The sequence below is a fragment of the Xenopus tropicalis genome, chromosome 1, assembly GCF_000004195.4.
Source record: "Xenopus tropicalis strain Nigerian chromosome 1, UCB_Xtro_10.0, whole genome shotgun sequence".
In the NCBI taxonomy this organism is placed as follows: Eukaryota; Metazoa; Chordata; class Amphibia; order Anura; family Pipidae; genus Xenopus; species Xenopus tropicalis.
Window position 1 is genome coordinate 201,410,578 of NC_030677.2, and position 26,229 is coordinate 201,436,806.

Consider the following 26,229-nt stretch of genomic DNA (forward strand, 5'->3'; position numbering starts at 1 on the left):
ATGGCCGGTCAGGCAAATCCGCACATACATGGCCGGTCAGGCAAATCCGCACATACATGGCCGGTCCGGCAAATCCGCACATACATGGCCGGTCAGGCAAATCCGTACATACATGGCCGGTCAGGCAAATCCGTACATACATGGCCGGTCAGGCAAATCCGCACATACATGGCCGGTCAGGCAAATCCGTACATACATGGCCGGTCAGGCAAATCTGCACATACATGGCCGGTCAGGCCACAAATCCGCACATACATGGCCGGTCAGGCAAATCCGTACATACATGGCCGGTCAGGCAAATCCGCACATACATGGCCGGTCAGGCAAATCCGCACATACATGGCCGGTCAGGCAAATCCGCACATACATGGCCGGTCAGGCAAATCCGCACATACATGGCCGGTCCGGCAAATCCGCACATACATGGCCGATCAGGCAAATCCGCACATACATGGCCGGTCAGGCAAATCCGTACATACATGGCCGGTCAGGCAAATCTGCACATACATGGCCGGTCAGGCCACAAATCCGCACATACATGGCCGTCAGGCATATCAGCACATACATGGCCGGTCAGGCCACAAATCCGCACATACATGGCCGTCAGGCATATCAGCACATACATGGCCGGTCAGGCAAATCCGTACATACATGGCCGGTCAGGCAAATCCGCACATACATGGCCGATCAGGCAAATCCGCACATACATGGCCGGTCAGGCAAATCCGTACATACATGGCCGGTCAGGCAAATCCGCACATACATGGCCGATCAGGCAAATCCGCACATACATGGCCGGTCAGGCAAATCCGCACATACATGGCCGGTCAGGCAAATCCGTACATACATGGCCGGTCAGGCAAATCTGCACATACATGGCCGGTCAGGCCACAAATCCGCACATACATGGCCAGTCAGGCAAATCCGCACATACATGGCCGTCAGGCATATCAGCACATACATGACCGGTCAGGCAAATCCGCGCATTCATGGCCGGTCAGGCAAATCCGCACATACATGGCCGGTCAGGCAAATCCGCACATACATGGCCGGTCAGGCAAATCCGCACATACATGGCCGGTCAGGCAAATCCGCACATACATGGCCGGTCTGGCAAATCCGCACATACATGGCCGGTCCGGCAAATCCGCACATACATGGCCGGTCAGGCAAATCCGCACATACATGGCCGGTCCGGCAAATCCGTACATACATGGCCGGTCTGGCAAATCCGCACATACATGGCCGGTCTGGCAAATCCGCACATACATGGCCGGTCTGGCAAATCCGCACATACATGGCCGGTCCGGCAAATCCGCACATACATGGCCGGTCTGGCAAATCCGCACATACATGGCCGATCAGGCAAATCCGCACATACATGGCCGGTCAGGCAAATCCGCACATACATGGCCGGTCAGGCAAATCCGCACATACATGGCCGGTCAGGCAAATCCGCACAAACATGGCCGGTCAGGCAAATCCGCACATACATGGCCGGTCAGGCAAATCCGCACATACATGGCCGGTCAGGCAAATCCGCACATACATGGCCGATCAGGCAAATCCGCACATACATGGCCGGTCAGGCAAATCCGCACATACATGGCCGGTCAGGCAAATCCGCACATACATGGCCAGACTTAGAGTAGTCAGCATGGCCTTGAGTGCTCTTGCTTATTATTTTAGCATGAATGAATTTGATGGCAGAAAATGGTTTGGGGATTATCAAAAGTGAGTGTGAATAAACAAAATCTAGATGTTGATGAGGGCCACAAATAAATATGGTAGGTATGAAGTTGGCTTAAGCCTTCTAAGGGTGAAGACACACAGAGCTACTAGTAGCAGCTACTTGTCACAGCTACAGAAACAGACAATGCTGATCATTTACTGATAATTGTCTCTACGTGTGTTTTAGCAGAGGCAATTCTCAGTATTGTCTATGGCAGGGTGTTTTTGGGCGTTAAGTAGCTGTGACAAGTAGCTGCTACCAAGTAGCTCCATGCATTTTGCCCTAAGGCAAAGTTACTCTAGCTTGAGGTCTGAAGAATGGATTTGGCCCTCTAAAAGTTTATATTTCCCTTTAACCTCACAAGGGTCTCATTGGCTGTCTGATATCTCCAGTTTAAAACTGGCCTATAGCGAATAATCAGCTGGCTGCATGGAAAAAGTCACACAGCATTGAACTAAGGGATCCCCAAACTTTTTGACTCACAAGCCACACTCAGATGTAAAAAGTGTTGGGGAGCCACACAAAAAGTTCTTTGGGGATGCCAAATAAGGGCTGTGATTGGCTATTTGGTAGCCCCATGTGGCCTGCAGGAGGCTCTGCTTGGAGTAAAACTGTGTCTCTGGGCTTCCAAAACTTGCCTCCAAGCCAGAAATGTAATAATGGCGCCTACTTTGGGGCCACTGGGAGTAACATCCAAGGGGTTGGTGAGCAACATGTTGCCCCCGAGCCACTGGTTGGGGATCACTGGCCTAAGGGATGTGCAAAAGCTTCTTCCTGGACCTCCATTCCCACAAACAACCCTTCTGACATGACGTTTCGGCACAATGGCTAAATATATGTCATGAGATTAAGGAACAATGCGTCATTTTTGGTTCCCACGGCTGAGTTTCCTTGACATACAGTAAGTACCCAAACAAACGGTTCTAATTTAGACACAGCAAGCGCTGGCTGCGTTTGAATAAACTTGCAAAAAAAACTTTTCGAATCAAAATAAAACAATAAACATTCATAAACACTTCATTGTTTTACGTAAATAAAAAAAAAAACACAACAAACACAGGGCATTTTCTATTTCATTATCTCTGTTACCACATTTAATGGGGACGAGAAGTTTAAGAACCATTAAAATGAAACACCCCCTTATTTTTTGGCGAGCTGAGCACTTAACGCAATCTGGAAATTGTGGCAATTAACGTTTCTCATTAGGGAGCGGAGAAGTGCGGCCATTGTGCTCGGAGCTGGTTCACTGAAGCCTGGGAGACCTCTCCTTTCAGCCTTTCCCACTCATTGTGTGGAAACAAAGGGCTGTCTCTAATTATATTTTCACAATCTGTGCTTAGCTTAAAAAGCCCTGTCTGAAGCCGGCACGTCAACTTTGTTCAGCTTCGTTTCAAGAACTTTTCTACTTGCCAGACCAATTTGGAGACATTTGCGGCTCACAAACTCTCCAGTCGAGTTGGTCCGGCTCATAATAATATGTGCAAAGCATTCAATGTCTCCCTTCTAGATTCCAAAGCCTTTTTTTTGGAGTGGACAGAATACTGGGAAGGTAGATAGAAAAGAAGGACAATATTTTCTAATAATAATCTAGAGATGGTTAGTCTGCGACCTTCCAGATTTTGATGGTCTACCAAGGATTTTCTTTAAAATCTACTAAGTAAATAGACAACAAGTTCCATTCAGGATGCTGCCACTTTGCAGAAAGATTTGACAAAATTGGAAAACTGGGCAGTATTGCCTCTGTGCCAGGCCCCCTGCAAATAATATCTTCAGAGGGGCCCGGCACAGAGTAGCAAACTTAGGGGACCCCTCATCTGACACATCATCCCTTAAGGTGCCCATACACATAAAGATCCCCTCGCTTGGCGGGGTTGCCAAGCAAGTGGATCTTCTCCCGATATCCCCACCTACAGGGCGATATCAGGAAAATGTAGGCTAATTTGATCATTTGGCCCTGGGGCCAAACAATCGAATTATAATGGCGGCCGTGGGGCAATCGGTTCGGGGACCACCTCAACAAGCCAATGCAGGTCCCTGATCCGACTAAATCTTTTAACCTGCCCGATTGATATCTGCCCAATTTCAGGCCAGATATCGATCAGGCAGGCCCCTCGTGCAAAGTTATGCTCTTTGGTAGAAATAATATAAATGTGAGTTATACACTAAATGGTAGTTTGTTGGGGGGATCCTTAATGGAGAAGGATCTGGGGGTTTTGCAGATAACAAGTTGTGTAATGCCAGGCAGTGTCATTCTGTGGCTACTAAAGCAAATAAAGTGCTGTCTTGTATAAAAAAGGGCATTGACTCAAGGGATGAGAACATAATTTTGCCCCTTTATAGGTCCCTGGTAAGGCCTCACCTTGAGTATGGGGGGCAGTTTTGGGCTCCAGTCCTTAAGAAGGATATTAATGAGCTGGAGAGAGAGCAGAGACTGCAACTAAACTGGTTAAGGGGATGGAAGGGTTAAACTATGAGGTGAGACTGTCAGGGTTGGGGTTGTTTTCTCTGGAAAAGAGGCGCTTGCGAGGGGACATGATTACTCTGTACAAGTACATTAGAGGGGATTATACACAGATAGGGGGGTTCTTTTTTCCCATAAAAACAATCAGCGCACCAGAGACCTCCCTTTATATTAGAGGAAAAATTCCCAACCAGTGTCTCGGGGGCAACACGTTGCTCCCCAACCCCTTTGATGTTGCTCCCAGTGACCTCAAAGTAGGTGCCATTTTTAAATGTCTGGCTTGGAGACAAGTTTGGAAGCCCAGAGACACAGTTTTACTCCAAGAAGAACCTCCTGCAGGCCACATGGGGCTACCAAATAGCCAATCACAGCCCTTATTTGGCCCCCAAAGAACTTTTTTGTTTCTGTGTGGCTCCCCAACACTTTTTATATCTCACAAGAGAAAAAGGTTGGGGATCCCTAGATTAGAGCAATAAGGTTTTCATTTGAAGCAGCGTCGGGGGTTCCTCACGGTGAGGGCAGTGAGGGGGTTGGGGAATGCCCTGCTGGGGGATGTTGGGTAGGGGGTTCCTCACGGTGAGGGCAGTGAGGGGGTTGGGGAATGCCCTGCCGGGGGATGTTGGGTAGGGGGTTCCTCACGGTGAGGGCAGTGAGGGGGTTGGGGAATGCCCTGCCGGGGGATGTTGGGTAGGGGGTTCCTCACGGTGAGGGCAGTGAGGGGGTTGGGGAATGCCCTGCTGGGGGATGGTGGGTAGGGGGTTCCTCACGGTGAGGGCAGTGAGGTTGGGGAATGCCCTGCCAGGGGATGTTGGGTAGGGGGTTCCTCATGGTGAGGGCAGTGAGGTTGGGGAATGCCCTGCCAGGGGATGTTGGGTAGGGGGTTCCTCATGGTGAGGGCAGTGAGGTTGGGGAATGCCCTGCCAGGGGATGTTGGGTAGGGGGTTCCTCACGGTGAGGGCAGTGGGGTTGGGGAATGCCCTGCCAGGGGATGTTGGGTAGGGGGTTCCTCATGGTGAGGGCAGTGAGGTTGGGGAATGCCCTGCCAGGGGATGTTGGGTAGGGGGTTCCTCATGGTGAGGGCAGTGAGGTTGGGGAATGCCCTGCCGGGGGATGTTGGGTAGGGGGTTCCTCATGGTGAGGGCAGTGAGGTTGGGGAATGCCCTGCCAGGGGATGTTGGGTAGGGGGTTCCTCATGGTGAGGGCAGTGAGGTTGGGGAATGCCCTGCCAGGGGATGTTGGGTAGGGAGTTCCTCATGGTGAGGGCAGTGAGGTTGGGGAATGCCCTGCCAGGGGATGTTGGGTAGGGGGTTCCTCATGGTGAGGGCAGTGAGGGGGTTGGGGAATGCCCTGCCGGGGGATGTTGGGTAGGGGGTTCCTCACGGTGAGGGCAGTGAGGTTGGGGAATGCCCTGCCGGGGGATGTTGGGTAGGGAGTTCCTCATGGTGAGGGCAGTGAGGTTGGGGAATGCCCTGCCGGGGGATGTTGGGTAGGGGGTTCCTCACGGTGAGGGCAGTGAGGGGGTTGGGGAATGCCCTGCCGGGGGATGTTGGGTAGGGGGTTCCTCACGGTGAGGGCAGTGAGGTTGGGGAATGCCCTGCCAGGGGATGTTGGGTAGGGGGTTCCTCACGGTGAGGGCAGTGAGGGGGTTGGGGAATGCCCTGCCGGGGGATGTTGGGTAGGGGGTTCCTCACGGTGAGGGCAGTGAGGTTGGGGAATGCCCTTCCTAGAGATGGGGTAATGGCAGATTCTGTTAATGCCTATAAGAGGGGCCTGGATGAGTTCTTGAACAGGCAGAGTATCCAAGGCTATTGTGATACTAATATCTTTAATAAGTATGGAAATTGGTATATATATAGTTTATATATGTGTGTATATATATGTGCTGGGTTTACTTGGAAGGGTTGAACTTGATGGACTCTTTTTTCAACCCAATGTAACTATGTAACATGTATGTACGTCCGCAAGAGCCACAAGAACCAACACAATTAAAAACATTCCACTAAACAAACAGCTTTTATAATTTTTTTTCCCATTTTTTTTTATCTATTTGAGAGTTTTTATTTGAGATTTCCCCAAACTAACACATTTTTCCAGATGCAGCCGACACGCTCATGTGTAAGATACTGACATCCCCTTCCCTAAAGGCCACACAACACAAGCTGCTCCTGGCCCTCCCAGACTAAGCAGCAGGTTATTGGCCTGTGTATGGGGCCTTCCCAATCACCTGCCCACCTAATATCTGTCTAATATCAGTAACATCCCCCCTTTATTTATTACCGTATATATTTTTACATCACTTTTTCAGTTAAAATAATGAATGCAAGTGCCAAGTTATAACCCCAAACCCAATAGTACAACTGATACTGGAACACAGAATCCTGTCTATTGCAAAGTTCAGATAAATTCATGTGATCAGGGATGGGCCATGCTTTTCTCTATGCCATTGGTGGGTCCTGGAGAAGTCGGGCTGTGGGGGGGAGCTGATACTTTCCTATTACTGGGCTAATTTCATGAGCCCTGTGTGGCCCTGGACAAAGTTTGGACCTTTAAGTGGGGCTTGAACTGAAAAAGTTTGGCAACTGCTGCTCAATGCCCAGAACGTGGATAAAGCCATGCAGCCATCACCAGAGTGGCCCCTGAGAGGTTGGGAATTAAAACTATATCAACTATATTCCATATCACAACCCGTTTCAACACCTAACGGACCGTTCCATAGAGGCGGCTGAAATCAAAGCTGTATTGGGTTTTTTCTGAATGAATGGGGCCACCAATAGGGTTCCAGCCACTTGTAGAATCTATCCCAAGGGGCATTGGGAGTTCAAGGTGGGCCAATGTATTAAAGGAAAACTACACCCCCAGAAAGAATATGTAACCAACAGATAGATTATATCATATTAAGTGGCCTATTAAAAAATCTCCCCAAACTGGAATATATATATCAGTAAATATTGCCCTTTTACATCCTTTCCCTTGAGCTGCCATTTAGTGATGGGCTGTGTGCTCCCTCAGAGATCAGCTGACAGGAAGTGATGCAGCTCTAACTGTGACAGGAAGTAGTGTGGGAGTAAAAGGCAGAACTCTGCCCATTCATTGGCTGATGGGGCCTAGCATGTATGTGTGCCTTGGCTTGTTTGTGTGCACTGTGAATCCTATGATCCCAGGGGGCGGCCCTTAGTACATAAAATGGCAGTTTCCTATTTAGGATTACCCAATGGCACATACTACTAAATAAAGTATATTTATATGAAAATGGTTTATTTAGATGGAGCAGGGTTTTACATAGGAGCTGTTTATGCAATATATTTATATAGAGACCTACATTGTTTGGGGGTATAGTTTTTTTTTAAGTCATTATTTCTGTTACTTTGAGACCATATTGGTTCTCAGTATATATATACAGTATATGAGGGCAGGACTGGCAAGATTAGGGTTAACTTTAAAACAACTTGCAGTTGCCCAGACACATAACCTGTACACATGAATGTAATAAACACACATATACAAGGGTAAGTAAGACCTACTAGGCCGGGTTGCTATGACGACGTATTTTAGCTAAACCCAGCAGATTAATACTTTACCAGCCTCTTTTCTCATGTTGCCTTTTTAGAACTTTAAGAGCCGGCTTGTTGGGATCCCAGTAAATATGCTGCCCTCGTTAATTGGGTGTTGAGCCTAATAATCCTGCCTCAGCTTGTTAACTGTACAATAGCAGTCAGAGCTAATGACCCATTAGTGATTAATTCCTTAACCAGCATCTAATTGCTCACGCTAGAAACTTTTTTTTTTAAAACTGGATTAAATCATCTAGATCCTTAACCACTTACTTCCTATTACGGTGATTATGATCTGATTTACAGTTAAGAGGCCTGGTTCAACTTAGTAAAACCCTGCAAATTGTATTCCTACAGGGTCGGACTGGATAGACTTGTCTTTCTCGAGCCTAATTACTAGTGCGCTGATATGTCCAATGGCAGCCAGGGAGGTTACAGGATGTTCTATTGGGAACCTATATTTATATCCAGGGCTGGAAGGGGCAAACATAGGATACACCGAGTTCTGTTGCACCTTTTTATAAACACGGCTTAGTGTTTGCACTGTAATACTAGGGGACGTCAAGTACCTTGGTTAGGAGATTAGTTGGTGCCCACGTCCCATCAATCCAGAGTTTCAAAACAAAACTAAAATGATAAAAGAGAATAAGGGCAAAACTGTGGGAAGTGAGGCTACAGCTGCCCATACATGTACATGGCCACCTTGAGTTAGGCAATATCACCAGGTTTGGACTGGGAGTCAAAATAGGCCCTGGTATTTCAAGTACATGGAGGCCCAAACAGCCCCCCCAGCAGCCCAATAAATACTGGCTGGCAGCTTACAGCAGCCCCTCTGGCATTTGCCAGACTCAACAGGTTTCCAGTCCAGGCCTGGATATCGGGACATTACCAGCAGGCTGTTGGGACAAGGGCCACATCAACAAGCCAATGAGTTCCTTTCCCCAAGGGAATTTTAAAACATGTCCGATTGACAGCTGGCCAATTTCAGCCAGATATCGGTATGGGAGGCCCCTTGGAAGGCTACATATAAGGCCAAAAGGCGTCGACAGGGTCTGTTGGCAGTTTTTATCGGCCCATGTATGGCCACCTTTAGATGAGCTCAATAGGTGACACATGGTACATATAATGCCAGGGACTGGGGGGTGCAGGACCCACCAGGGCTTCTGCCTCAGGGGCCCCTGCACCCCACAATGGCGCCCACTGCAGCCTTCACACACTTCTAGTTATGCCACTGGGCATAGAAAAAAAAATATATATATAGTTTTATGGCCTATGGCCACTACCCTATGGGGGGGCTATTCTGCATGTGTTCCCACAAGTTACAACCACTGCCCTATAGATAGAGGTCCTACTCTCAGGCTAAACCTACGGGCGATATTGCAGGGAATAACATTCAGATGATCCTGGAATAATAAACTGTGATGCTCGCAACAAAACATTTTTATGATCTGCCTGACGCTGCACATAAGGATCCCCTAAACACTGTCTCTGAACTACTGTATATATATATATACTGTGGGGACTCAGTCATGCTGGTGGGGGCAGAGGGAAGGCAGACGGGAGACCAAAATGCTGTTTAAAGCAGTTTTCTCACTGCTCTTTTCATTATTAAATATATTATTTTTTAATATCAGCAGTTCAACATTAGAACAAAAGTGTAACAAAATACGGTCAGTTTTCCCAAATGGATGAAGGTAGGACTCTCACTTGTTGGGGTCTATATGGGTTTTCTCTTCTGAAACACAAACAAGGTGCACAATTCCTTTCCATCTGCTACACTCATCTGCAGTCTCTCTCTCTCTCTCTCTAGACAGTATACACACACTTTTCCTGCACCTACCTGGCCCCTTGGGTCTCTTGCACCGACCCCTCTCTGGCCCCTTGGGTCTTTTGCACCGACCCCTCTCTGGCCCCTTGGGTCTTTTGCACCAACCCCTATTTGGCCCCTTGGGTCTCTTGCACCGACCCCTCTCTGGCCCCTTGGGTCTTTTGCACCGACCCCTACCTGGCCCCTTGTGTCTCTTGCACCGACCCCTCTCTGGCCCCTTGGGTCTTTTGCACCGACCCCTATCTGGCCCCTTGGGTCTCTTGCACCGACCCCTCTCTGGCCCCTTGGGTCTCTTGCACCGACCCCTCTCTGGCCCCTTGGGTCTCTTGCACCGACCCCTCTCTGGCCCCTTGTGTCTTTTGCACCAACCTTTATCTGGCCCCTTCACTCTCTTGCACCAACCCCTCTCTGGCCTCTTGGGTCTCTTGCACCGACCCATTTCAGGTCCCTTCGGTGTCTTGCACTGACCCCTCTTGGACCCCTTGGATCTCTTGCACTGACCCCTCTCTGGCCCCTTGGGTCTCTTGCACCGACCCCTCTCGGACCCCTTGGGTCTCTTGCACCGACCCCTCTCGGACCCCTTGGGTCTCTTGCACCGACTCCTCTCGGACCCCTTGGGTCTCTTGCACTGACCCCTCTCGGACCCCTTGGGTCTCTTGCACCGACCCCTCTCTGGCCCCTTGGGTCTCTTGCACCGACCCATTTTGGGCCCCTTGGGTGTCTTTCCCCAACCCCTCTGGCCCCTTGGCTCTCTTTTAAGCTCCAGTGGTAATGGCCAGACCAGTATCTCTCCCTCAGACACACAAGAGAACCCATGGTCGATGCGGGCACACAACCCTTATACCCCTCATACAGGCAATAGCAACACTAACCCCAGACACTGTGAGAAGGTCTGACAGGCTTGAAGGACACTTGAAAAATGGAGAGAGCCATAAACTCATATTGCCCCAGAAAGCAAAATAAGGTACAAACTTTGCCTCATTGATAGAGGTCCTATTGCAAAATTGGAGCTAAAATTGAAATGATCCTGGAACCTATGCAATGGAAGGAAAGTAAGTCCCTTTCCTGGGTCAAAGTATGGCCAATGTAGTTGATGTGTAGCCATGTGCTCTGGGTGTATTTGTGTAGAAGCCCATCTGGCTAATACTGTGTATAGAGAGTATCTGTGAGTATATGCCTGAAGCCTGTGCTATGTGTAGAGCTGCTTTATTGTTTATTTCATACACCTATGTTGATTTAGTTAAATAAATCTGCTTGTTTTTCTGTTTAAGAACCACAGGCACCCTTATTGTGTTAGTTGCACAACACCCTGGCCTCCACCATATTTGAGTCTCTTCTGGGGAAATTTGGTGTGAAGTGATTGGTTTTGGGGTAAATCAGGTTGATCACATTTACCATACGCTTACATGTGTATTAATGAATTGTTTTATGCTCCTCTAATGAACTGCTTTACCCCATTCAACTAAATGTATGAGCTTCATTTCATTACTCCTGCTGTCTCAGGGAATTGCTTGTTACTAGGCTGTCACTTCTGACTCATGGCTCACAGAGCCGTCTAATTACTTGTATGAATTATTTGCTGACTAATTAAAGAACTGTTTATGCTTCTCACCAGTCGGTCCCTTATATGTGCAATTTCCCCTTTGCTTATAGAGACGAAGATGTATCTGTGCAACGTTACCTTGCTCCGAGGAGCAGTGTCAGACTGGAGCATCCAGGGCCCATGGGGGCTGTCACCTTAGCACCTTGGTGGGCCCCAGAGGGGGAGGAGCTCCGGTGAACCTCACACACTCCAGTCCAACCCTATTTCCTACCTCAGTAGTTATTATATATATACAATTTAATCTGCAGCAACAATCATACACTCACTTTATAATCTAGAAACAAAACGATTTTTTAGTGTGAGTGAAATGTATAACCCACTCCAGATACCTTGTGCTTCAGTTTAAACAAAAAATACTTAACTCTGGAGCGCCCTCCTCTGTCCAGACTTCCCAGATGAGGTCGTATGGGGTAAAATAAAAATAAAAAAAAATATAGCGTAATACAGTAATATGATATTAATATCATATTACTGTATTACACTATATATATATATTTTTTTTTTTAATTTTATTTTACCCCATAAGACCTCATCTGGGAAGTCTGGACAGAGGAGGGCGCTCCAGAGTTAAGTATTTTAAGTATTCTTTATAATCTAGATCTATCTGCATTTAACAGTGAGCCTTTTCCTATTTCAGATCATCATCTTATCTCTTTTTCTATCTCGCACACATCTCCTTCTCCTTCTACTAACTCTCAGCCTAAAACCCTGATTCGCAACACTCGAATGGTTGATATAACTGCTCTCTCTAACTCTCTTAGCTCTAGCCTCTCCTCCTTCTGTGCTTCCTCTGATCCTGAGTGTTAAATACCTACAACTCTATTTTATCATCCGCAATAAACACCCATGCCCCCTTGTAGCCCCAACGCAGTCGTGCCCGCAATCCCCGTCCCTGGCTTAACCCTCAGACGCGATTTCTGCGCTCCTGTGCACGATCTGCTGAGCGCATTTGGAGGAAATCTCGTGTGAAAGCGAATTTCCTCCGCTATAAATTCCTTATGGTGTGCCTCAATACTGCCCTATCCCAGGCCAAGCAAGCATACTATAACACACTTGTAAATAATAATAAATCAAACCCACTGTGATTATTTTCCATATATAACTCACAACTTCATCCCTCACCTAATGAATCAATCTGAACATACACCCCAGGACTTTGCTGACTTCTTTAAAAGCAAAGTCGATTCTCTTCGCAAACAAGAGGGAACCTGCTCAGCCCCAAATAATCTCTCCAGCATGGTTACCTGTAAAGCAAAGGTGCTTACAGAATCCTTCTGATAACATTCAAAGCCCTTCCCTCCTCTGCTCCTCACTACATTTCTTCACTGGTCTCCCTACATGTTCCTGGTCGTCTCCTCCACTCCTCTCAGAGCCTCCGTCTTGTTACACCATCCACACCCACTGCGCTCTCTCGTCTTAACCCTTTCTATCTCGCTGCTCCTTACCTCTGGAACTCTATCCCTGAATCCCTCCGTAGGGAACACTCACCCACTCTCTTTAAGAAAAAGCTCAGCTGTTACCTTCTGGGGCACTAAAACATTATTTTGCCCAGTCCTGCGCTTAAGGGCAAATGCCCATACCTGGTGCACTCTTACCTTCCAGTTTGTGCCTGTATGTTACCCAACCACTTAGACTGTAAGCTCTACGGGTCAGGGACCTCCTTCCTACTGTGTCTCATACCCCATGGCACTTATTCCCTGTGTATTTATATATATTTATTGTATTTATTATATCACTCGTCCTCCCTGTGTGTAATTCTGTATTCTGTAAGACTGTACAGCGCTGCGTACCCTTGTGGCGCTTTATAAATAAAGTTATACATACATACATAATAAATAATAAGTTTGTCATTGAGCTTTTTTTTGGTAATTTTTATTGTGAATGTTAAAATCTTCTGTGCCTACGAACTAAAGAGATGAAATCATTAGAAGTGCTAAAATAGAATCATGTACTTGGAAGACCCTTCCTCGATATGTATTTACAGTAAGCAGATCCAGCAAGTCACCTCTTGCTTGTGGAACAATGGATGTTGGGCGGTTGGAATGAGGGAACCTATTTCATTGACACCAAAGTGGAACTGGCAACATAAATAGAATCTCGGTGATCGGCGCAATCGGGCGTTCGTGGAGCGGAAACCTCTGCCGGATAGAATTTATGTCGTCCCTTCCTGGCGGCTCAGCTGGAGGAGTTTTCTTTTAAGGTCATCAGCTGGTAGAAAAAGTCCAACATCTGGAAATGAATCAGAACACGCCAAGTTAGAACCCAAGAGATCCGTCAGCCAATAACACAGACAACCTTGTTCTTTTCCTCCCTGGGTTGAAGAGTAATGAGCCCCATCTACAAGCAAATAGATTGGTCACAGACAGTAGTGATGTGCGGGTCGGCCCAAAACTAGGGTTGCCACCTGGTTAGTACTTCCATGGCCGGTAAACTACCAGCGAAGGCCGGGGCCAGTATTACAGATTTCCCAGCAATGTGCTTGCCAGTAAGTCTGAGCGCCTATACTCACCAAATTACCTGCTACTTCCTTACTCGCTGACACACCTTGGTCCCTCAGCTTCCACCTCCAGTCATACACCTGCTCTGCCCTGCCCCCTTTGTGATGTCAGAGATGGGGCAGGGCTATAAATAGAGGTGCTTTGCCAGGTCAGGTTGGGTGCAGGTTGGGAGCAGTCAGGTTAGGGCCAGGTGTAGGGTGACTTGTTAACCCGCACATCACTAACAGATGGGCAACAAGGGTGACTGCCCCTCAGGGTGCTTTTTATTCATAAATACTGACAGACAGACAGTGCTGTTCGCCCTCTGATGCAGCAGCAGTAGACAAAATGCCCAACGTGCCATAGACCTTAGAGTAGGGGTAGGCAAACTACGCTCTACGCCACGTCCGGCCCATTGGGCTTTTCAATCTGGCCGCTGAGGATTGGTGTGTCTCGCTTTGTCCTGACTCCGCAAGTCTCATCATGTGAGACTTGGTGTCAAGGCTGTATGAAAGCTCTGGCCCGGCCCGTCTGTCAATGTGGCCCCTGAGCCTAAAAGTTTGCCCACCCCTGATCTAGAGACACATGGCCTGAATGATTGATAGTACTGGGCTGTAAATCCCATGATCTGAAACATGTAACAGGAGCGCCCTCTGCTGTCTGAGCAGCTGCCAAACAGAATGGCAAAAATCCAAGTTCCTGATGCTTCTGGTAATTTCTGCTGAGTTCTAGAGCAACCAAACTGAGCAGGCAGGGGAGCATCAGGGGATTCTTCCTGCATTGGTAAATAAAAGGAAATGTAAACCCTCAAAACAAATTAATGTAAAATTGCTCAGAGTGCTCTTTACACTTTTGCACTTTACATTAATTTTTTTCAAGATATTTTAGCTTTATGTAGAATATTTGTATATAATAAATCTGAAACCACAGTGCCACCTGCTGTTTGGTTCTGTCACAGTCAGTAAAAAATGTTTTGCGAGGTTGCGCTACCCAGAAAATGAAGTTAGTGAGCAGGGAAGAGTCAATGGAAGTTGTGCTCACTGGACGCCCCTCTGCTCACTAACGCCATTTTATGCCACCCGTAGCTGGCCAAATTGAACAGCAGGAGGCATTTTGTTTTAAAATAATTTTTGTACAAAAATGGCTTATATCTTGAAAATTAGGAGAACTTAATGTCAACTGCAAAACTGCTTTGAAGAAAAATGCCACGTTAAAAGAAGGGGTGGAAATAAAACTTGATTTTGTGTGTAAAATGAGAGAAACTGCAAAAAATGCTCATTCCCCTCATGTTCTATGATGGGATAGAGCCAATTACACAGCCAATTCCAGTTCCATAGCGAATTGAAGTGTTTGTCTCCCCCTTGTGGCAGAGAGATAAATGACAAATTGAGTCTTTCACTGTGGTGTGAGATTTCTCTCTCAGTTGCAAATAGGATATATCAGGGTTGATTCACTAAAGGTCAATAATTTTTATCGCACGTTTTTTTGCGTTAAAATTGAAGTCTTCTCGCATGCATTAATTTACACGCAACCGCATGTGTTAATTTTACCGCATTGTGTTAGTTAGCGCGCAGAAATAATACTAACGCATGATTCACAAACACTTAGACGCGCTAAATATCGCATTAGTCTGTGCGAAAATTAACCCCTACTTGGGGCAGGCGGTAATTATAGAAAAGTACAGTTCATGAGCTTTTGGCAACACAATATGGACTTTGCAGTGGGATTTATTCCAGTCTGTGTTGGCCCCAGAGTGATGCAGCCGCCAGTTTGCAGGGAAATGGGCATTTTCAGTACAGTAGTTTTACGAAAGTAATGGTGTATGGCTAATATGCGCGATGCGTTGATTAGCGCGTGTTCCGTCAAATACCGCACGAAAATAGTCTTCACAACTTAAATAACGCAAGCAGCATCGCGTCTAAATTAATTTTTAACGCATGCTATAAATAGCGCTCATTTTAACGCACTTTAGTGAATCGGTCCTATTTAGCTGCCCCATAATATGCCTGTTCACTGGCAGTGGGGCATTAAACACAATAGCTTTAATGTGAGTGGTGGGTAAGTCTCAGGTGTAATTACATTATACCAGGCCCGGACTGGCAATCTGTGGACCCAGAGGGGCTGCTGTAAGATGCCACAGACAGTCGCTATTTATTGGGCTGGAGGGGGCCCCTATGGGCCCCTATGTACTTGGATGTACTGGGAATGCCAGGGCCTATTCTGACTCCCAGTCGGGACCTACATTATACACACAGGGGATCTTAATAAAAGGGCCCAGTTGTAACGTGGTGCAACTCTGCACAGACTTTTAGTATAAGAAGCAGCCAGACATACAGATTGACTAGACCCTATGTACCCTAGTCCCTGTGCCTCCGGGTCCCTAACTGAGCGAGTACTGCTGCTGGGACACTGGTCCCTCACTTCCTCCTCGTTGGAGCCTCAACTGCTCGACTCCCTGCCCCACCGCTGACTCTTGCCGACTGCAGTGAGCTGCACAATATCTTACTGTCGCTGGCTATCCTATCCTGCCAGATGATTAACTGAGGTGGCCAATCCCAGGCTCCCTGGCATCAGGTGCCTTCTTCATTGGCCAAAAGAGGGGGAGGCTCACTATACTTCCCCTTTTATGGCTTTCCTTAGGGCCATTCCCTTATAGCACCACCTAGAGGCAGATCAAAATAACAAACATAATTTCCATTCCTTACAGGGTTGTTATACCCCTCCTGTGTCCATGAAAAACCTACATCATTCAGGCTGCCTTTTCCTTAAAGAGTCACTATACCTTCTGTAGGGACCCATAGGGTTAATCTGCCCCTATGGCTTTAAACCCTACCACTTCCTTATTTCCACTGTTACTGGGCAAAGACCCATGTATCAGTTTACAGTTATGCACTTATACCTATTGGTTATTTGGGTTGACCACACCTCTTGCAAACTCATATAGTGTTTAGCAGGAGGGTGTGGCTTCCTCTTTGGCTGTCTCTGTGTCTCAGGTGAAGGTCCACTGAGCCTTGGATCAGAATAGGCCCCAGTAAAGCTTTACCAGAGATTAATACCTACGCTGGTAAGGTCGGGGACAGGGCCCCGTGAATGAGCACCAGTTAGATAGTTACTCTTGTAAGAGCACTCTCTAGGAGAGTGAGATAGAGAGGGAAGGAAGCAAGAGCAGTTTCGGCTCCACCAAGGAGAGTAGTAGGAAGTACCTTCCATACAGGCAATGTTGCCTCAGCATAGGGCCACGGTTAAGACATAGGAGACAGGCAGTATCTCAACTCTGATCCACAGTCGGCTGTAGGACTCTCAAGCTAGGGGTTATCAACCTGAGGACTGAGGTATCTATCCTGACTGTTCCAAAGGTCGGCCAAGCTGACCAGGTGCATTTACCCTGCCCAGACTCCTAACAGAGCCTAGCAGACCCTAGCAACAAGATAGCTGCTAAAATTCCCTGAATATTTTATAACTCATCTGATGGAATATTTGTTATTGGAAGAAGAATGGGAGTGGCCAGCCAGGGGCCACAGATGATGCAGCGTTATTTCAGTTTGTACATTCCCCACTTGCTGCTGTACCACTGTAATTATACTTCATGCACATTTTAATAAATAGAATTGTTTAAAAAAAAAAAAAAAAGTAAAGAGCAAATACACCCACCCTGTTCCTCAGGTGAAGCAAAGAAGTAGTGCCCCCCTTTCCCAGCACTGTACCAAAGTGAGGCAGGAAGTGGTCACCCTACCTGCTAGCCAATAGCACACATACGTAAATGAACTTACTTAGATACATTCCCTTCTGCCCAGCAACTAAGGGAACAGGGCAAGAAACAGGGCAACTAGGAGACAGTTTTGGACCGGACCTTCCAATGTAAAAACATAAGTACATATCCAATCAGTGACCAGCACACACAAATTGCTCTGCATGCACTGTGTGGCGAAAATGTTTTGACCACCCTCATTTTTGCAACCACACCCCCTAAATGCCACTCCCATTTTACAAAATTTAGCACATTCTGTGTTTCACTTATTAGTTACAATTGTATCTCAGTGCAGGGGGTGAGTATTCTGGACTCTCTGCCAAAAGCTACTTATCTAATTAAGTTTGAGAAACTTTGTATCTTTTTCAGTGCAAGAGATTAAAGGGAAATGAGGGACTTTTCAGTAAGAATACAGGACTGTGGGTTGAGCTGTTAAAAGAGGGACTGTCCCACAAAAATCGGGACAGTTGGGAGGTATGTTTTATGCATGAGTACAGTTTTCTATTTTGTATCTAGAACTTGGATTATTATGTGTAGTAAGAGAACCATGACCATATATTGGCTTTCGGCATCCTACAGTTAGTTGCCACTTGCCCATAACTAAAAATTATTTTTATTGTTGAATGAGACAAATTATACTGTTGTTAGAAGTTGCCTCTGTCCTGTTCCATTAGAAACAATGAGGTGTATTTAGCTACACCACAGGGCAGGAACCTGGCGAGCTAAGTGTGTGTGTGGGGGGGGGTCAAAATAAAGAATTGACATTTAAAGCCACAAAAATAGCAAAGGAATTTCCCTCACTTGGCTCACAGCTCTCTGTACGGAGTAAGCATGGGGACATGGGGGGCCGGTCCTGGTACCTCAACGTCAAAGGAACAGAATTTTTTTTATTTTTTTTTTATTTCCCATCTCTGTACATATTTTGTATTTAATTCAAGTTATTCTATCATTTATTCACCAATCCTTTCTTTTCTTCTAAGTGTCCCGTCTTGTCCTCTTTCCCTTCCAATTGCCTTTCCCTGTTCTTGCCCCCCCCACACCCCCCGGCACATTACACTGTTACATATACAGAGGCAGATCTATAATTCATTGAGGGAGATGGATTTTGCCGTGTAATTGCGCCTGTACCCAGCACTTACACTGTCGCACTCACACACTCGTCTGTCCTCGTTTCTCCTTGCACTAAGTGCCCTTTGCCTCCACTTTCCTGTACTGGCACTATTACTTGCCCCTCCCTCCCCAGCAGTGCATTGAGTACCCTCGGCTGGAACCAGAACCTTAAATATCCAACTCCCGCTCCCCAGCCAATCCCAGTGCTCCACTCTGCAGCTTCAGCAATGGGGACGGGTCTGGGAAATGACTAAACATGAATATGTGCAACATTGTCACACAAGCCCCATATTCCCAGCCCTGTTTTGCCAAATGAAAGTGCATATTCTTGTGCAATGTAGTACAGGTATGGGATCCCTTATCCGGAAACCTGTTATCCAGAAAGTTCAGAATTATGGAAAGGCCATCTCCCATAGATATATATTCAGTTACAGGTAATCCTATTGGGTTTATTTAATGGTTAAATGATTCCCTTTTCTCTGTAATAATAAAACAGTACCTGTACTTGATCCCAACTAAGATATAATTACCCCTTATTGGGGCAGAACAGCCCTATTGGGTTTATTTCATGGTTAAATGATTCCCTTTTCTCTGTAATAATAAAACAGTACCTGTACTTGATCCCAACTAAGATATAATTACCCCTTATTGGGGCAGAACAGCCCTATTGGGTTTATTTCATGGTTAAATGATTCCCTTTTCTCTGTAATAATAAAACAGTACCTGTACTTGATCCCAACTAAGATATAATTACCCCTTATTGGGGGCAGAACAGCCCTATTGGGTTTATTTAACGCTTTAGTTATTCCTATGGGATGAAGTGTATTTATGGGCAAAAGTTAGATAAATACACTTCTAAAGATCCCATAGTAATAAATGTAAAAAGTGGGTGAATTTTTCAGTGGTGAGCTCTAATCTCACACTTTGATAAATGTGCCCCTATGTCTGCCATTCCTTTTGTAGGTAACTGTCTAAACGCTACCAAGGTGCTTATACAGGTATGGGACCTGTTATCCAGAATGCTCAGGACCTGGGGTTTTCCGGATAAGGGGTCTTTCCGTAATTCAGATCTCCTACCTTAAGTCTGCTAATAAAATTATTTAAACAGTAATTAAACCCAATAGGGCTGTTCTGCCCCCAATAAGGGGTAATTATATCTTAGTTGGGATCAAGTACAGGTACTGTTTTATTATTACAGAGAAAAAGGAATCATTTAACCATTAAATAAACCCAATAGGGCTGTTCTGCCCCAATAAGGGGCAATTATATCTTAGTTGGGATCAAGTACAGGTACTGTTTTATTATTACAGAGAAAAGGGAATCATTTAACCATTAAATAAACCCAATATGGCTGTTCTGCCCCCAATAAGGGGTAATTATATCTTAGTTGGGATCAAGTACAGGTACTGTTTTATTATTACAGAGAAAAGGGAATCATTTAACCATTAAATAAACCCAATAGGATTACCTGTAACTGAAATGTCATATACACAGAATTGAGCTCTCATAATCCTCAATACTCATTGGTACATAAATACTCACAAGTACTCAATACTCATGAGATAATAGTCAGTTGCTATGAGTGTTCCCCATTGGCTTCCCCCCAAGAGTTTGTACCCCAGTGCGGCCGGTATGTACCCACCTCCTTGACTTTGCTGGTATCCTCCGTATCCCAGAGTTTCTTGTACAGTGCGGCTTCTCTCAGCGCCTGGGAGTTCCTGCTGTCACTGATCTCTAACATCTGCAGCAAGTTGAGAAGGGCCTGTGGGTAGAGTTGCACTGGCCGCTCCCCCTCTGTGTAGGCACTGGCGGGGGCTCGCTCCACTCCCTCATACACATAGGGGTATTCCTCTATACTCTTCTTACCCATGAGGTGCCCTTGAAAGTTACAGAAAGCGAGAAGCAAGGTAACGGTGCGCTCTAGTGTGGGAATCTCATTGCACAACCACACAGCTGGCACTCTAACTGGGTACTTGCTCCCTTTTACTCATTACAGGGTTATTTGTCTGGTTCTGCAACTGATGTCTATCTGCCTCTCCTGGTACCGATAACTTGTCCCCTTTAAATTTTCTCTTCTCCTTTTATTGGATCAGCTATATCTGTTTGTGTGTCTGTCATCTATCTCTTTCTGTCATCTATCTCTGTCTGTCATCTATCTCTGTCTGTCATCTATCTCTGTCTGTCTGTCATCTTTCTCTGTCTGTCATCTATCTCTGTCTCTCTGTCATCTATCTCTGTCTCTCTGTCATCTATCTCTGTCTGTCATCTATCTCTGTCTGTCATCTATCTCTGTCTGTCATCTATCTCTGTCTCTCTGTCATCTATCTCTGTCTCTCTGTCATCTATCTCTGTCTGTCATCTATCTCTGTCTGTCATCTATCTCTGTCTGTCATCTATCTCTGTCTCTCTGTCATCTATCTCTGTCTGTCATCTATCTCTGTCTGTCATCTATCTCTGTCTGTCTGTCATCTATCTCTGTCTGTCATCTATCTCTGTCTGTCTGTCATCTATCTCTGTCTGTCATCTATCTCTGTCTGTCATGTATTTCTACTGTCTTTCTGTCTCTCTATCTATCTATCTATCTATCATCTATATCTATCTATCTATCTATCTATCATCTGTCTATCTATCTATCTATCTATCTATCTATCATCTGTCTATCTATTTATCTATCTATCTATCTATCTATGTATCATCAATCTCTGTCTATCATCTATATCTATCTATCTATCTATCTATCTATCTATCTATCATCTATCATCTATATCTATCTATCTATCTATCTATCATCTGTCTATCTATCTATCTATCTATCTATCTATCTATCTATCTATCTATCTATCATCTGTCTATCTATCTATCTATCTATCTATCTATCATCTATATCTCTCTATCTATCTATCTATCTATCTATCTATCTATCTATCTATCTATCTATCTATCATCTATCTATCTATCTATCATCTATATCTATCTATCTATCTATCTATCTATCTATCTATCTATCTATCTATCTATCTATCATCTATATCTATCTATCTATCAACTATATCTATCTATCTATCTATCTATCTATCTATCTATCTATCTCTCCATCTATCTGTAGGCACTTTATCCACCCATCCCTCAGGCTGGCTTTGTGTAGAGGAATTCAGTAAATGAACATATGCTTTGAGGCTTAAACATTTTCCAAATTTATCAACATATATCATATATATATAACATATCATGGTTTTTAGTGGTTTTTGATACTAAAAAAACGAATTTTTATTAAAACTACAAATGCACGAATGCCAAGTCATTGATTAAAAAGCCTAATATAAAAAGCACAAACAAAAAACATAAAAGGAATCCCAAGACAAATACAAAAACCTCAGAATCCTCATTTTCATAAGAATTTTCTTATGGACGAAAGTGTCACAAAAACCCAAAAACCTCTAAAACCACAGAGCAAAGAAGGATTTTCCAAGGGAAAAATTACGGCTGCCGCTGACTGTACCGGCTTTGAGATGGTGAAGTCTTGTATTAGGGTTATTTGTGGTTTTTACATTTAATCAATTTCACATTTTTCATGGTTTCAAGTAATTAGTATAATCCACAAATTTTAGGGACATTTTTTAAATCTACCCCTTTGCCTACAGCTGTACGTATTTAGGGGGAGGCACAGGCAGCAAAGAGAAATAATACAAATAAACGAGAAAATGATTCTGTTTGGGAAATGGAAGTGAGAGCTGAGCTCCAGGTTGGTACAGTCCGGCTCAGTTTCATAGGAACAAGATTCAACTCTACAGATCTCTCCCTTCTACACATGATTTATATCAGTGATTCTGAACCTACGGGTCAGTACCCAGAATTGGATCCCTGTACTTTATTACAGTGGAGTTTCCTTCTGCCATAGGCAATCAGAATTATAAGGAGATAGGGCATTAAATCTATAAAAACTATTGGGTCCCAAAATGGAATCCCAGACTAAATCTTCATAAGGGGTGAAGACACTGAGCTACTTAGTAGCAGCTACTTTTTCACAGCTACTTTACTCCAGAAAATCCCCTGCCATAGACAATACAGAGAATTGCCTCTGCTAAAACACATGTAGAGACAATTATCAGTAAATGATCAGCATTGTCTATTTTAGTAGCCGTGACAAGTAGCTGCTACTAGTAGCTCTGTGTGTCTTTACACTTAAACAGCCCTTGTTTTGATAATTCTTATATTTGCTCTACATAATAAGTTTTACTGTGCCTTTGGTAACAATGACATTTCTTTTATACCTACCCTAACAGTAATAGAATAACAGAGCAGATACTCAGATATTAAGAGAAGCAGATACTCACCTACAGCCCAATGGCTCCCTCTGGTATTGATGGTGGAGCGGGACAGCGGTTCTGTGTGTTGCTGGGAGGTAGGGGCTGCATGGGTTAAGTGGACCTTGAAGAGAACCATAGTGCAGAGGAAGAGGGAGAAGAGGGTGCGGTACTTCCAGAAGACCAGGGCTCTTTTCATGATGATGTGTCTGCAGTCAGAACTGCCTGTGCTGCTACTGGGACTTACAGAGGAGCTGTCTGTGGTGCTGAGAACTTAACTCTTCCTTTCTACCCTCGGCTTTCCTGGAGCTCCCTGTCTCCCAGCAGCATTTATAGAGAAAGTGAAGAAGGGAATGTCTGGTGTCAGAATTTATTAGTCTGGAGCCTCCCCCGGCAGAGCCTTCCTGACCCCCAGCCAGGGAACTGCCACCCCCCGCGCCGGGCTGACTCACACATGCCAATAACACGCACACCCCGTGTCACTCAAATCTTATTACTATTTGTTTCCAATAATAAACACCTTTTTACCCCGCTCCCTATCCAAGCTAAAAACTGTGCTAGAGGTGTAATCACATGTGTTGGATCTGACAGCTTTCAGCAGATGCTCATCAGCTTTATCCTTCTGTGTTTGCCACAAGCAAACCCATCTGCCGGCTGCGGTACGGAACCGGTTCCTTGGGTCGGCAGTGCCCAGGAACAGCACCGGGGCAGGGGGGGCACAGGAACATTATACACTGGTGTCAAAGGGAACAACTGACTCATCAGACTAGAAATGCACCTGAAGAGCTTACAATCTAATATGAAGAGGAGATTGTTGTTAAATAGAAAAGGAATCTATCTAATCTAAAATCTAATATTCATATTTATATATAGTTACATATATTTACTCACAAGTTACCCTGCCACAAATATTGGGGGGCTAAAGGTTGGACTTGCCGGAACTAGGGGTAGGCAGGAGAGGTACGTGCCTAGGACACAGCTATGGGGGGAGCTAGGCAACTTTTCTGTCTGCCTACCCCTAGGGGCACATTTACTAACCCACGAACGGGCCGAATGCGCCCGATTGCGTTTTTTTCGTAATGATCGGTATTTTGCGATTTTTTCGGAAATTATCACAACTTTTTCGTTACCAATACGATTTTTGCGAAAAAACGCAAGTTTTTCGTAGCCATTCCGAAAGTTGCGCAAAGTCGCAATTTTTTCGTAGCATTAAAACTTGCGCGAAAAGTCTCGATTTTTTCGTAGAGTTAAAACTTGCGCGAAACGTCGCGCCTTTTAAGTTTTAACGCTACGAAAAAGGCGTGACTTTTCGCGCAAGTTTTAACGCTACGAAAAAATCACGACTTTGCGCAACTTTCGGAATGGCTACGAAAAACGCGCGTTTTTTCGCGCAAATCGTTAAGACGCCGAAAAAATCGCAAAAATACGAAAAAGTCGCAAAATGTTCGTTTTCCAATCGGAATTTTTCCAATTCGGATTCGAATTCGTGTCTTAGTAAATCAGCCCCCTAGTGTGGGTCCTTGTCCCCTTACTGCCCACTTGTCATTTAACCTTGTCCCCTTACTGCCCACTTGTCATTTAACCTTGTCCCCTTACTGCCCACTTGTCATTTAACCTTGTCCCCTTACTGCCCACTTGTCATTTAACCTTGTCCCCTTACTGCCCACTTGTCATTTAACCTTGTCCCCTTACTGCCCACTTGTCATTTAACCTTGTCCCCTTACTGCCCAATTGTCATTTAACCTTGTCCCCTGCCGCACCATCTCTACGCATGCATTGACCAGGCTACCTGGGGCACCCAGCTGGCAGGGGTGGGCCAAGCTGACCAGGCACCCTAGGCAACCCAACTGGCTACCTATCCCCTGCATTCACAATGATAAGTGTGGGGGGCAAGGGAGGGCAGACTAGAGGTACAGGAGAGGTACCTGCTTGGCGCCCTATCATCATTGCCCCCTAGGCACGTGCCTCTCCTGCCTACCCCAAATTCCGGCCTTTGTCCGGCACTGTTCTATTGTATATCAGGTGCAGAGCATCTGCAGGTTCAGGGGAGCCCTCTCCTTATTGTCTGCCCCAGGGTAGGTGGTAAATAGCAGTATCTCTGTATACTGAATAACAAGGTGCATCTAGTAATAATAAGTCACATTCAGATCTATCATTAGAGTGCTGGTCTTTCTGAGTTAGAGTGCAGTCAGTTACAAATAAAATTGCAGTGTGCAATGTGCAATTTCAGATGCAATTTTTTTCATTTTTTTAATACAAATTGCAGTGTTTTTACCTTAATCTCAGTGTAAATGACACACTTCGAGATGCATTCACAGCAATAGCACTTGGTTTTTGACTCAGATCAGTTGCAAGTTGTGTCTCTTATTTCCAGAGTGGGGGGTGGCATCACCTTCAGAGTGCGCTTTCTAAAGTTTATATCCAAAGTCTTTTGCCTCTATTGACCACTATGGGGACCCTGGAGCTATGTTTGTAGAGTGTAAGCTCTTTAGGGCAGGGCTCTGTTCACCTCTTGTATCGGTTATTGATTGCTTTATATGTTACTCTGTATGTCCAATGTATGTAACCCACTTATTGTACAGCGCTGCGGGATATGTTGGCACTTTATAAATAAATGTTAATAATAATAATAGATTCATATAGATTGTAAGCTCTTTTGGGCAGGGCTCTCTTCACCTCTTGTATCGGTTATTGATTGCTTTATATGTTACTCTGTATGTCCAATGTATGAAACCCACTTATTGTACAGCGCTGCGGGATATGTTGGCGCTTTATAAATAAATGTTAATAATAATAATAATAATAATAATAATATGTCCAGGTTCGGGGTGGCAGTAGTTCCAGAGTTCCTCAGCAGCAATAGGTGTAGTAGTGCAACATCAGAAGAGTCAGAATGGACACAATGGAATATCATGGGGACAACAACATCTCAAAGAGTTATCAAGCACTGTGCAATAGAGAATGGCTGAGATGAGGAAGCAATATGGTAACTCCATTTATACATTTAAAGGAGAGTAACTCCAAGACGCTCCCTTCTTAAGAACAGAAGATCATTTTCAGTTTGGGAAATGTTCAGGGTTTCGCTCAGCCAAAGAGATTTCATTGGTTTGCTCTCCGGTCTACTGAACTAATACATTAATGTTGCTTTATAGGAAGGACTTTTTTTCCCATTATCTACATATAAAGGATCCCAAGGTTTCAGTTCCCTTACTGTTTGGGAAGTCCCAGGTCTGTACCTATGCCCTGAGAGTTGGAGTTGGTATTCAGGGCTGTATTGAGCTCCAGTGCTGCCGTAGGCATAGCGCCATGATGTGGAAGTGACGTAACATGCACTTTCCCCCTTATATTTCCCTGTGAACCCTCACCCCCCCCCCCAGCTTCACCGCCAAATGTGTATAGGTTGCAATTATATAGG

At 45.3% G+C, this 26,229-nt stretch overlaps 1 protein-coding gene across 1 annotated transcript; it reads right to left on the reverse strand.

Annotated features, from left to right (window-relative positions):
• Positions 1–13,025: 13,025 nt before the first annotated feature.
• grp (gastrin releasing peptide) lies at positions 13,026–23,138 on the reverse strand. The gene is made up of 3 exons (XM_018090834.2): positions 22,845–23,138; positions 20,153–20,388; positions 13,026–13,404 (listed from the first exon to the last, which is right to left on the reverse strand). The coding sequence occupies exons 1-3, from the start codon at positions 23,011–23,013 to the stop codon at positions 13,351–13,353; spliced, it is 459 nt and encodes a 152-aa protein (XP_017946323.1). The 5' UTR covers positions 23,014–23,138; the 3' UTR covers positions 13,026–13,350.
• Positions 23,139–26,229: the final 3,091 nt, after the last annotated feature.